Source organism: Schistocerca americana, chromosome 1 (genome assembly GCF_021461395.2).
Source record: "Schistocerca americana isolate TAMUIC-IGC-003095 chromosome 1, iqSchAmer2.1, whole genome shotgun sequence".
Lineage (NCBI taxonomy): Eukaryota > Metazoa > Arthropoda > Insecta > Orthoptera > Acrididae > Schistocerca > Schistocerca americana.
Window position 1 is genome coordinate 880,763,191 of NC_060119.1, and position 13,958 is coordinate 880,777,148.

A 13,958-nucleotide genomic window follows, 5' to 3' on the forward strand; every position below is an offset into this window, starting at 1 on the left:
ACATACTGACGAAACTAAAATGAGCTCTAACATGGAAATTAAGCATTTCCAGACACATGTTCACATAACATCTTTTCTTTATTCGTGTGTGAGGAATGTTTCCTGAAAGTTTGGCCGTACCTTTTTGTAACACCCTGTATATCATATTTCAACCTACATTAGCTTTGAAAAACAAAGTTTTTAACAGTAATTAGATCATACAGCTCTTTCAGCACTTTAAAAATGTGCACAAGTGAATGACACACTTCACACAAATTCACAAACTGCAACCTGGCAGTTCTCATGGGCACTTCTTCCAAAATAGTGGATTTTATAACTTTTGGGAAGACAGTAATTACAGTATGTTAGAGCATAAATCTAAATTACAGGAACCTTTAACTACAGCATAATACAACTTTTCATGATTCAAGAAGTGCTTATTAACTGTTTGATTTCATAAAACAGAAACAATGACTGCGTAGAAAGTGTCTGATTCTGGATCTTTACTGAGCTTCCAGTTTACAGATTGACAGTTTTGGAAGAATTAAAAGCACTTACAATTAGCATATAATTCTCTCACATTGTACTGGTCAGAGGTATAAATATTAGTACACAGACAGACAGCTTCCATAAGACTGTCTGAGATTTGATCAAAATTTATAAATGAAGTAAACAACCCAACCAGGTATTGAAGAATCTCAAGTATCTTCAGAGCTCATGTGATAAGTAATATTCCACAGGATACAGAAGCAGCATAGGTAATAAATAATGAAATAGAATGCCACTCTGGTCAAAGAGTTTGAAATAGAAAAGAGTACAGATTTAGGAAAACTGTTAATACTGTTAAAAAATTCTACACCAGCCCTTTTAGGCAGGGTACAAATATTACTAGGATCTGAAGACTGGAGGCACACGCATGTAGATAAAAATACAGAAGACAAACGAGAATATTTTTGCTCATCTTAATGCTATTACATGGAAACAGCATACCAAATTTTAAACAGAAACAGAACTGAAAACTACAGTAAAAAATAGATTACAACATGTATTATCATGCAAGGGAAGAACTTCAAATATCTGTAACATTATCCAAATAAACAAATTACAGCAATGCTACTGAGAAAAGAGAACATACACACAACACAAAAAGTTTTGCATCACCCCGGTTTCCAGAACTCTTGAAGATAGACATTGACTGTGGATATTGTATCACACACACACACACACACACACACACAGTCCCTTTGATTGTTCAGAGAGTCACTAAACCTGCCCAAAGATGTAAACAACCATGCATGAGCAGCGCCTATTAGATGGATGGGATCCAACAGCCTATCAGTTCCAGTCATTCCGCAAAGATGGAGGTACACAGCTCATGTTGTCTGTAGTTCAACCATGCCTAGATGGTCAATACAGTGGTTCAATTGCGTCTGCGTTGTTACTTTGTCCAGGAAGGGCTCTCAACAAGGGAAGTGTCCAGGCGTCTTGGAGTGAACCAAAGCAATGTTGTTTGGACATAGAGGAGATACAGAGAGACAGGAACTGTCAATGATATGCCTTGCTTAGGCTGCCCAAAGGCCACTATTGCAGTGGATGACTGCTACCTACAGATTATGGCTTGGAAGAACCCTGACAGCAATGTCACCAAGTTGAAAAAATGTGCAAATGTGTGTGAATTCCTAATGGACCAAACTGCTGAGGTCATCGGTCCCTAAACTTAAACACCACTTAAACTAACTTATGCTAAGAACAACACACACGCCCATCATGCACATCTTGTGAATGACTTCCTTCTGGCTCACGACATCGCTCAAGTAGAGTAGCCAACATGTTCTCCAGGCATGAACCCTATCGAACATGCCTGGAATGGACTGAAAAGAGCTGTTTATGGACAACGTGACCCACCAACAACTTTGAGGGATGTACGCTGAATCGATGTTGAAGAGTGGGACAATCTGGACCAACAGTGCCTTGATGAACTTGTGGATAGTATTCAACGACGAATACAGGCATGCATCAATACAAGAGGACATGCTACTGGGAATTAGAGGTACTGGTGTGTATAGCAGCCTGACCCACCACCTCTGAAGGTCTCGCTGTATGGTGGTGCAACATCCAATGTGTGGTTTTCATGAGCAATAAAAAGGGTGGAAATGATGTTTGTGTTGATCTCTACTCCAATTTTCTGTACAGGTTCTGGAACTGAGGTGATGCAAAAGTTTCTTTGATGTGTGTATATTACACTCATATGAGAACTTAACTACAGCTTTTTTCCAAAAGGACATTGCTACTTCAAATAATATTTCTAGGACTTTATTGTCATGCACAAAAGAAACTACAAAAGATCCACATGAGGCAGAAAACGGAAACATAATACTGAAGAAAAGGAATGCAGAAATCCACAAGAAATCAGTAATATTTACAACAAACACTATGTGGAGGCAGTGGACAAACTCATAAATTATAAGAATTCAAAATAAAAGCTCATATAACATTCTGAATGTAAGGTAAGGTCCCTTCGTATTCTTGACAAATCACATACAACAAGACTGTATTAGATGGTGTATGTACCTATTAAATAAGCATTATACTACATATCCAGATATCACCTATAATGTGGAATATTTGTGTTTATGGTTGTCTTTTTATGTTGGGTGTAGATGTTCAACTGTGTTATCTTGAACAAACTCTACCACTTCTGTATAAGGTCTTTCAACAAAACTCAGTAAATCAAACCCACTTAAGACAGTTTTAATCCCAAATTTCTGGTTGCTGAAGTTCATGTCATCAGACAAAGCTACTATCTATTTTTCTGTTTCTTGTGACACTGTTGTAAGTGGCATACACTATTGCACTTACTAATGTTACATTGTAGCTGAATTTGCTGGGACTTGCCCTGTAATGTGTGGGAACTAAATTCCTATACTGGGATTATACCAATGAATCGAAGTCTGCCACCTGCTTTACCTGTGGCCGAGTCTATAGGACTGTTCCGTTTCATATCCCTACAAATTGTTACACCTAGGTGTTTTTTTGAGTTGACTGATTCCAACTATGACTCACTGACATTGTAGTCATGGAGTACATTTTTCTATTTTGTGAAGTGCACTGTTCTACATTTCTGAACATTTAGAGCAAACTGCCAATCTTTGCACCATTTTGAAATCTTTTAGTCTCTGAATATTTGTGGAGCTTTTTCTGGACAGTACTTTGTTATAGCTAACCGAATCACATGCAAAAAGCCAGAGGTTGCCCACAAGGTCATTAACATACAATGCGAACCGAAAGAGTCCCAAAACACTTCCCTGAGGGACAATCAAAGTTACTTCTACATCTGTTGGTGACTCTCTATCCAAGATAACATGCTACATCCCCCTTACTAAGAAATCCTCAACACACTCACAAATTTTGATTGACACCACTCATTATTGCACTTTTGATAATACACATAGGTGTGGTACTGAGTCAAATGTATTTTGGAAATTGGTACATACTATATTTTCTTGACTGTCCTGATCCTTGGCTATCACGATATCATGTGGGAGAAGTGTGAGTTTGGTTACAGAAGACTGATGTTTTCAGAAACTATGCTGGATGGCATGGAGGAGGTAATTCTGTTCACTATATCTCATTACATTTGAGTTCAGAATATGTTCTAAGATTTTACAATGAATGTACATTGAGGATACTGGATGGCAGTTCTGTGAATCACTTCTGCTACCCTTCTTATAGACAGGTGTGACGTGCTTTTTTCCAGCTACAGGGCACAATTTTCCTAATCAAGGTATTTACAGTGGATGGTTGAAAGAGGAGCTATTCAGCTAAAAATTTGGTATATAGTTCTTCATATTTCAGTAAGTGTTCAAAAATACATCTTAGCTTTTAAACTTCAGATGAAACTGAAGATAGAATACCAAGAAGCATTCATTGTGTCAACACTTTGGAAAAGCCTTAATCTATACACAGTGTTTTCATAAAATATGTTACATGTAGATCCTACCTTTGCCTTGCTGGAGTGATGGAGCTGTTACATCAGTGACAACAACAGTTAGTCTAACCACAGATGCAATATCTCGCATAAGTGTTTTGGCAACCGACACTTCACCTGTTTCTCGGTCAACGGCAAAGAAGGACTGAAATGTGAAAGCTTTGTAAATACACAAAAACAGAAACTTATATCTTATAATAAGGCAGTATCTGAAATTAACGGAAAATATCTTTCCATGGAAAACGTCAAAACAGAATTACATGGTGAAGCTTTATTTTGCCAAAATTAAAGAGACAAACAGAAATTTTGCAAGGTTACATTTATTTTGCCACAAAACAGTATAAATGGGAGATGGTAAAGTAGAAACAGCGTAAAGAATACAGAATGTCAACATTTGCAAAATGCATAACAGTAGACAAAAATGTTCTTCATTTTTTCTAACTTAACAGATTTACACACACATTCTGACAACTGGTTAAAGTGCTCAGAAAGGGGTGTGACCACCTCTGGCAGAAATCAGGTCTGACAATGACAGGGCATACAGTGAACGATGTCATCAATCTCATGTTGAGGCAATAACACCCATTCTAGAATGAGATTTTCACTCTGCAGCGGAGTGTGCGCTGATATGAAACTTCCTGGCAGATTAAAACTGTGTGCCCGACCGAGACTCGAACTCGGGACCTTTGCCTTTCGCGGGCAAGTGCTCTACCATCTGAACTACCAAAGCACGAGTCACGCCCGGTACTCAAAGCTTTACTTCTGCCAGTATCTCGTCTCCTACCTTCCAAACTTTACAGAAGCTCTCCTGTGAACCTTGCAGAACTAGCACTCCTGAAAGAAAGGATATAGCGGAGACATGGCTTAGCCACAGCCTGGGGGATGTTTCCAGAATGAGATTTTCACTCTGCAGCAGAGTGTGCGCTGATATGAAACTTCCTGGCAAATTAAAACTGTGTGCCCGACCGAGACTCAAACTCGGGACCTTTGCCTTTTGCGGGCAAGTGCTCTACCATCTGAGCTACCGAAGCACGACTCACGCCCGGTACTCACAGTTTTACTTCTGCCAGTATCTCGTCTCCTACCTTCCAAACTTTACAGAAGCAAAGGTCCCGAGTTCGAGTCTTGGTCGGGCACACAGTTTTAATCTGCCAGGAAGTTTCAACACCCATTCTTCTTGCAGAGCTGCTCGCAAGTGTTGGAGAGTGGTTGGTGGATGCTGACAGGATGCAACTTGTCTCCCTAGTGCTTTCCAGACATCTCTATGGGATCAAATCTGGAGAGCAAGCAGGTCACGTCTTGCGTGCAATATCTTCCATTCCCAAGAAAACACTGATCACCCGTGCTCTATGAGGTAGAGCATAATCGTTCATCAATATGAAGTCTGGGCCTACAGCACCTTGCAACAACTGCACAAGAGGTCCCAAGATCTCTTCACAATACTTGACAGCAGTTAAGTCTTGTTGATTCACCCACGCAATTTCATGAAGAGTTGTTATCATAATCCCTGCCCACACCATTAGTGACTCTCTTTGATATTGGCCTCTTTTCACAAGGTGCTAAAATCATGTTCCACATTCCCTCCAGATGTGAATCCATCAAGAATCACTCTCCAGACCAAATTGAGACTCATCTGTGAAAAGAACATTGGCCCACAGTTCGACCGTATAGGTGGCATGTTGACGACTCCACTCTAGACGTTCCCTTCTGTGGTGACGCATTAGAGGTACACATGCAGCAGGTCTCTACAATAGAGGCCTCTCTGATGAAGTCTTCTGTACACTGTTTGCCTTGATTCAACGTGGCCAGTAGATCCTGTGAGGTCAAATGCCACGTGCCATGAGTACTAAGGCAGTACTGTTGTGCCCTTACAGCCAAATAACAGTCTTCTCTTTCTAATGTCACATGTGGTCAACCCTGTGCTAGTCTTTGGAATCCAGTTTTGGTCCCTATAAACTGTCGCCACATCCAAGAAATGACAGAATGATTCTCATTAAGCCATCAGACCACATCAATTTGTGACTGCCCTGTTTCCATTCTTCCTATGGCCCTCCACCACAGAGAGTCTGGAGGCATCTTCTCTGTGTCATACCACACTCACTATGACTGTGTACACAGCAGTGGATGTGGGACTATTCGGTGAACACTAGCCCGTTTGGTAGGTGCCATGACATCACCGCCGGCGTGGTTGTCCGTTGACCAGAATGCCATCTTCCGTGCAGAACACGATCAAATGGGCATCTGTTAACAGTTTGTATGACTGCAATGTGAATGAGACACAGGGCAGGGAAATAACAGTTTGCTGCTTTAATTTTGGACACTAGTGTATTTCCTGAACCATTTAAGATATCATAATTCTGTTGTCATACATTTTAATTTTGAAAAAGTGCTGAATAAATGATGTACATTCTCTTTGCATAGGTATATTAATTATGGAGGTATCAGTATAAACTTTACTTTCTCAAAAGGCAATATACTAATTTTTGCTGCCAGTATTTTAGTTCTAAAATATGCAAATTCAACAGTGTTTTACTTTCCAAAATCTGATTAGAAGTTTACGAGAAATTACAATATTTAGAACTAGTGATTTATCTTTTTTGAACATGAATCAATCGTTGTAATAAGGAACTGTTGCGTCAGGTTGATAAACTGCTACAGCTTGATGCAACTAAGAGAGTTTACTTACAAAACTGGAATAGTGGAGAAAAGTGTAACTTGAAATGGACACCCCGCTACATGTGACAGGACTGACACACAAACTAGAAAGTGAGGTATGTGGCACCTAAGAATGATTCCCAAGTTAAGCATTGTAACAATTCTGCTCTTGTTTCTGCCAGGGTCTTGAAAGAAAGGTGCACTTAAAGAACTTAATGGATTTGGAAAACAGAGGATTGAGGTATAAAGGCTATTAACAATAACTTCACATCATGAATTTAATGTCAAGATACACACTTCCATTGCAATATTTAATCAGCAACAGCAACAAAGAGAAAATTACAGGATAATGTGCTCTTAAACACACACTCAAAATTCTGTTTATGTCAACAAGTGTTATAAATGAACACTGTCTACTGTGCAATACATGCTGGCATTCACTGATGCAAGGATTTACTCCACATTCCACAATACAGTGCAAGGCAGAGGCTACCTTGTCCCACTGCATGTCATTCTCTTTCCTGTTTGCCTCACGGATGGAGTGAGGGAAAAATTGACTATCTACATGCCTGCACACAAGCCCTGACTTCTCATATCTTGCTGTTGCAGTCCCTATGCAAAACATACTTTGACAGCAGTAGAATAATTCTGTGGCCAGCCATTACTACTGGTTCTCTAAATTTTCTCAATATTGTTTCTCAACAATAATGTTATCTTCCCTCCAGGGATTCCCATTTGAGTTCACAAAGCATCTGTGTAACACCTGCTTGTTGATCAGACCTACTGGTAACAAATCTAGCTGTATGCCTCTGAATTACTTTGACATCTTCCTTTAACCTCATCTAGGGGGGATATCTCTAACACTCAAGCATTACTCAAAATGGATCACAGTAGTGTTCCATATGCAGTCCCCTTTATAGATGATCTATACTTCCCCACAAATTCTCCCAATAAACCGAAGTCAACCATTTGCCTTCCCTACTACTGAACTTAAGTGCTCATTCCATCCCACATAGCTTTGCAATGTTATGGCTAGATATTTAATCAATATGACGGTGTCAAGCAGCACACTATCCTGGACAGAGCAAAGAACAATGCCATGATGCACATGAGTGAGTAACTGCCGTCCTTGTTAGCAATGAGATCACATTGTAAGAAATTGCTTCAGTGCACACATAGCGATATTGCTGTGACAATAATGCAGCAGAGTTAGATTGGAAGACAACCATTATGGATGCAGGCAGAAGAAAGCAGGCAGTGTTTGTTTATTTCATTTGTAAATGCATTTAAAAACACAACAGAAGGTTTTGGACTCACACAATGGTTAGTTCATGAAGTACTTGCGGTTCAACTACTGGAGTTCGGAAGGTAGGAGGCAAAGTACTGGCAGAAGTAAAGCTGTGAGGACGGGGCGTGAGTGGTGCTTGGGTAGCTCAGTTGGTAGAGCACTTGCCTGCGAAAGGCCAAGGTCCCGAGTTCGAATCTCGGTCCGGCACACAGTTTTAATTTGCCAGGAAGTTTCATATCAGTGCACACTCCGCTGCAGAGTGAAAATCTCATTCTGGAAACATCCCCCAGGCTGTGGCTAAGTCATGTCTCCACAATATCCTTTCTTTCAGGAGTACTAGTTCTGCAAGGTTCGCAGGAGAGCATCTGTAAAGTTTGGAAGGTAGGAGGCGAGGTACTGGCAGAAGTAAAGCGGGGCGTGAGTCGTGCTTGGGTAGCTCAGTTGGTAGAGCACTTGCCCACGAAAGGCAAAGGTCCCGAGTTCAAGTCTTGGTCTGGCACACAGTTTTAATCTGCCAGGAAGTTTCATATCAGCGCACACTCCACTGCAGAGTGTAAATCTCATTCTGGACTGGAGTTCTTTGTTGCCTTGAATTACAAGCACATGAGAATAGGTAAACTAAGTTTCAGTGGTTCTCAGTTACTCAACAACAAGAAATTACATTCTGTAGTTCTATTGGTGCTCACAGATGCAAACTATCTGTTCAACTATGTGGCACTTGGATTTTGTGGTAGACAATCTGATAGCACTACCTTCGAAAACACTAAGCTGTATGAAATGCTAGAGTGTGGCCAGGCAAGCCTAACAGGACAGTCTCCACGAGGAACTATAAAACTTACTGTGCCCTTTACTTTATTGGGGGATGGATAATTTTATCTGTCTAATTTTGTCATGTGACTGTACATCAGAACTTTTTTTGCCTACCAGAAATATATCTTTACCTACTGTTTTAAGTCACGCTTGGAGATAGGTAGTTTGCATTGGGAATTCTAATGAATAAATGGAGAATTTCACAGACATATCATATCAGTGTTAAGCTGTACTTTATTGGTAGCATTGTGAAACATTGCTATGTCCTTCACAACTACTGATATTCCAGAGATGGATTTTAGCATGAAATCACTTGAAGTATACAGGGGCTATGTGATCAGGACAATAAAATCCCATCAAACCAAGGAGCCCACACAGCTAGCCACGCGGTCTAATGGGCTGCTTTGTGACTGAGAAGGTGTGCCAGTCCCCGGCATGAATCAGCCCGATGGATTAGTGTCGAGGTCTGGTGTGACAGCCAGCCTGTGAATGGTTTTAAGGCAGTTTTCCATCTGCCTCAGTGAATGTGGGCTGGTTCCCCTTATTCTGCCTCAGTTACACTATATCGGTGATTGCTGCGCATGTACACCATAATTACTCTACCGCGCAAACATGTGGGTTACACTTGCCTGGTATGAGATGAGGGGGTCAAACTGCACAATAACCCTGGGTTCGGTTGGTTGGTTGGTTGGTTTGGGGAAGGAGACCAGACAGCGAGGTCATCGGTCTCATCGGATTAGGGATGACGGGGAAGGAAGTCGGCCGTGCCCTTTGAAAGGAACCATCCCGGCATTTGCCTGGAGCGATTTAGGGAAATCACGGAAAACCTAAATCAAGATGGCCGGACCTCGCTCGGTCCTGGGTTCGTTGTGGGGCTGTGGTGAGGTAGATGGACTGCTGTGGCCTGTTGTGAGGTTGTGAACCAATGAGGGCTAGGGGGGAATGAAGCCTCTCCATTGTTTCTGGGTCCCCGGTTCAATGCACAATACACACAAACCAAGGGGAAAGTTCACTTAACAAAAGAAGAAATGTTTTCACCGATTATTTTACAGACAGTGATGAAAAGGAACCATGGCAACACAAATGTACCTAAATATGGTTGGTAACAACCATAGTGAACACTGAAATAATGTAGTGCTGAACATGTACTGCTGAACATGAAAGACTGTTTAATTTACATCACCATTGAAATGTGCATAATTATGTATTTTGTGGCATTAAATACAATAAATCATTGAGTGCACTGAACCGGCTAACAGATTTTATTTTAAAATGTTCTTATTAACTGAAAATTTGTTCATTTAAATGAAAGGGCACTCATGAGGGAGCAGGGAATTTGCTGCTTAGTGCTATTTCAAGCTCTGAATGGCTACATTTGAGCAAAAAAGCCACTACTAGAACACAAATGGAAAATAGTTTAACAGTGATACTTTGGTATATCATTATTCTCCTGATCCAATTTTGCAGCTAAGCCCTCACGAAACTATTCACACACCTGAAATGAAGTGGCTCTCTTATTGATTCAAACTACAGTACTTCTTGTGAGATGCATTCCATATTCCTGGGTATTTTTGCACTTCTTTAATGAACAATTCCACGTCAGCACCAGCTGTATCCATGGCAGGCTGATGACAGGTGTTGCTAGCATTACAATCAAGTGTGCACTGCCCTATTCACCAACAGTCACTACTGTTTTGTGGTGACTGGTGAAGCTGCCGCAATGCTGTATGGTTGGGAAGTACAATTCTCTTTCTGTGTTCTCGTGATGAGTTCACAGCATCATTGCTGTAGCATGTGCAGCTTCATTATTGCACATACTCTGCGAAAAGTGCAAGGAATAATGCTGTGTGCTCGCGATAATAAATCGCTCTTGTGCATCAAGCCTTAAACCTCTTGAGTCATCAAAATTTGTGCATAGATTCTATCTTAGACCATTCTCCGCAGAAAGATTCCAGTGGCATCAAATACAGTAAACATTCAGGCCAACTGATCATGTCTTCATGTTCATTCAGTGAACAAAAATAAGTTGTGTGAGTGATTTCCTAGCCACAAGAGAGTAGTGAGCCATAAACCCATCATGTTAGTACCACACATATCTGCATACTTCAAATGGTACTTCCTTTAGGAGTGCTGAAACACACCAGCAAGAAATTTTGCATATCTTTCACGTAGTAAGGCTTATCCAAAATAAAGACCACTCACAAGGTCTACAATTATCCCCCAGTGGTCATTTACACTTCATTGCCTCTGATGTTCAACCTGCATCACCCAGCATGGACTCCCAGTGTCCCAATAACGCATGTGGCAGTGGCAGAACATCAATTTTGTTTGTTCTGCTCATTGCAGGCTTGTTACTTTACCTTGCACAGTAATCCACTACCCTTCTATAACAATTTTTTGCACATTTGCTGAACTGTCATTCTTGTTGGACACTGTCTGCTGGGATACACTTGTCAGTAGTCATGGGACTGCATGTTTGTGTGTCTGTTGATTGTATGTGTAAATGTGTGTATTTTTGCTAGAAAAGAGCAAGAACCTCAAAAGCTATTGTGAATGCTGTTTCCCGTTACAGGTTTCTGTGCTCCATGCCCTGGTCCGCAATAGGTGAGTGGTTGCCATTCCCTTATTATATGTACAACTCACTTGCTCTCTTCACATTCCTTCTGCATTCTCTGTTAAGTAGTAGCATGCCTATTTTCTCTTGGTCTGTGAAAGGCATTTATTTTTTCAAACTAATGAACACTTGGTACACATGAATGACATAGACAGAATGAAAGCTAGATTTCCCTTGTGCCCATTTTAAACCAGTATTGCAGCAGTGCAACACTGTTTCCTCCTTATCTGTTGTGACATATTTCCTTATAAGGGCATGAAATCATAAACTTCTATGTAAGACAGCAATTGGTTTCAGTTCAAAATAAGTGAATCCTGTGTTCTAAATATTGTAATTTCTCTGAAACTTGTAGCTGGATTTTGAAGAGCGACATGCCATTGAATTCATCTCTTTCCAAACTTTGCTATTAGCTTTTCAAACTCTGCTATAAGCTGCAGAAATTACTACAGGTCCATTTGAAAAAGCAGAATTGATACTGACCTCTCTGTAATTAATAAAACTGTGAAAATAGGCTATATATTGTGAAAAATGTCATAGTAAAGAAACCTGCAAAGTGATTTTTGCATGCTTTGAGTCAGAAATCACCTATATGTGGTTTGCTGTATCGAGCAGTTAATTACTCTTTGGTTGTTACTAACTTATAGCTGTAATATTTTTCAGAGAGAATAAAATGTTACTGTAGAGCAGTAGTGTGATTGTTTCACTCACAATATTAAGCACCATGCATGAGAGTTACAAATTGGTGACCCCACAATAACAATAATAAAAAAAGCAAGCCAGCATGAGCAGAACAAACTGTAAAAAGTAGTACAAAGTCATTGTATTGTAGTGAAACTTCCTGGCAGATTAAAACTACGTTTCCGACTGAGACTCGAACTCGGGACCTTTGCCTTTTGCGGGCAAGTGCTCTACCAACTGAGCTACAGAAACACGACTCACGCCCGGTCCTCACAGCTTTACTTCTGCCAGTATCTTGTCTCCTACATTCCAAACTTTACAGAAGCTCTCTTGTAAATCTTGCAGAACTAGCACTTCTGAAGGAAAGGATACTGTGGAGACATGGCTTAGCCACAGCCTGGGGGATGTTTCCAGAATGAGATTTTCACTCTGCAGCGGAGTGTGCACTGATATGAAACTTCCAGTCGGGCACACAGTTTTAATCTGCCAGGAAGTTTCATATCAGCGCACAATCTGCTGCAGAGTGGAAATCTCATTCTGGATTATATTGTAGTGTCTGCTACAAAGTTTGTGTCAACTGGTGTGGTTCTTGTGTTCAGAGATGTAGTGTTGTGTGTGCGCATGGTCTGTGTTAACAAAAGTGTCACAGCTGTCAAACAGCTTCTGTCCCAACTGTCACGGGTGCTGTGTTTCATAATATGTTTCATATTCTTTGTACTGCTGGTTCCTTTACATTTGGATTTTTATATAATTTTGTTCATTCTGTTTCCCCTTTTCCTGAGTTATATACACAATCAGAACATTTCATCTGTGATTTAAACATTTGGATTCTTACCCAGCTTAGGGAGTAGCCACACCTGTTCAGCAGACTTCTTCTGTGAAACCTCCAAACTCAGTTTGTTAATGGCAAGCAAACATTAGTTAGCTCAAATCATGCTAATCCCAACAAGTCCTGATGTGATCTGAACTGAAGAAAAAGGTTGAGCAACTACCATCGAACTTAAACATCATGTAAGATAAGGATGAGATAAGTGTCTAGACTAGCAGTCTGTTTACCTCCGTTCTGATCGAACAACCCGATCTTAGGGTTTGCTCAAGTTAAAGCCAATTTTAGTCACATAGGCATTATGGTTGACTCTACAAAATTCACCTCATCATGAGCCAACTTGAAAACTGCTATGCTGCAGAGGTACAAGACATGATAATTGTGCTGCTGCACAAAAATTCATATGAAAAGCTCTAATCAGAATTAATCCAGAGAGTTGCTGCATCACACAAAGAATGGATCAGAGAGGCACTGATGCAAAAAGACATCAGTGATCATAAGCTGTTACAATATCTGGGTCATCTGCAGAGCAAAGTCAATTCAGTTACTGTCCCTGACAACTTGCTACACACCCTGTGGAGCAGCCAATTACCTCCACAAGTCAAATTGATCATGGCATCGCCTGACGGAAATGTTATTCGATGCAATGGGAGAGCTAGCAGATTGGATTTGAGAGGCCATTGCACCCATACAAGTTAAAGCAGTGACATTGGTATGCAGTAGTGCGATAGTGACACCAACAGTCACCCCACAAGGAATTCGATTCACTGGCAGCAAAAGTAGACATGCTATGCACACAAATCAGCACTACTGTCTCAGGGTGGTGCTTGGAATGGTAGAGGATGTAATCACTGAAGATCGAGAAGCCGATCACCAACCAATGCTGTGTCGTCGAACATGGAACACCCTATATGTTGGTATCACCATAGGTTTGGCAGACATGTGCATAAATGTACAGCACTGTGTTCGACCCAAATGCCAGCAGCGGCCGGAAAACTAGCGCAACAAGCTGCTCAATAAAGTCATAGTGCCTGTTTGTTAGTGACAGGAGATCTAGTCAGAAGTATTTAATAGACACCAGATCAGACTTGAGCATCTTGCCAACAACTTCAGTCCACCG

The 13,958-nt window shown here is 40.7% G+C and overlaps 1 protein-coding gene across 1 annotated transcript in view; it reads right to left on the minus strand.

Moving 5' to 3' along the window:
• LOC124614330 (cadherin-87A) overlaps positions 1 to 13,958 on the minus strand; it is a 698,834-nt gene that overhangs the window by 114,416 nt on the left and 570,460 nt on the right. The window contains exon 21 of the mRNA XM_047142934.1: positions 3,980 to 4,112. Within this exon, the coding sequence (XP_046998890.1) occupies positions 3,980 to 4,112 (133 nt within the window). The remainder of the gene's footprint in view (positions 1 to 3,979; positions 4,113 to 13,958) is intronic.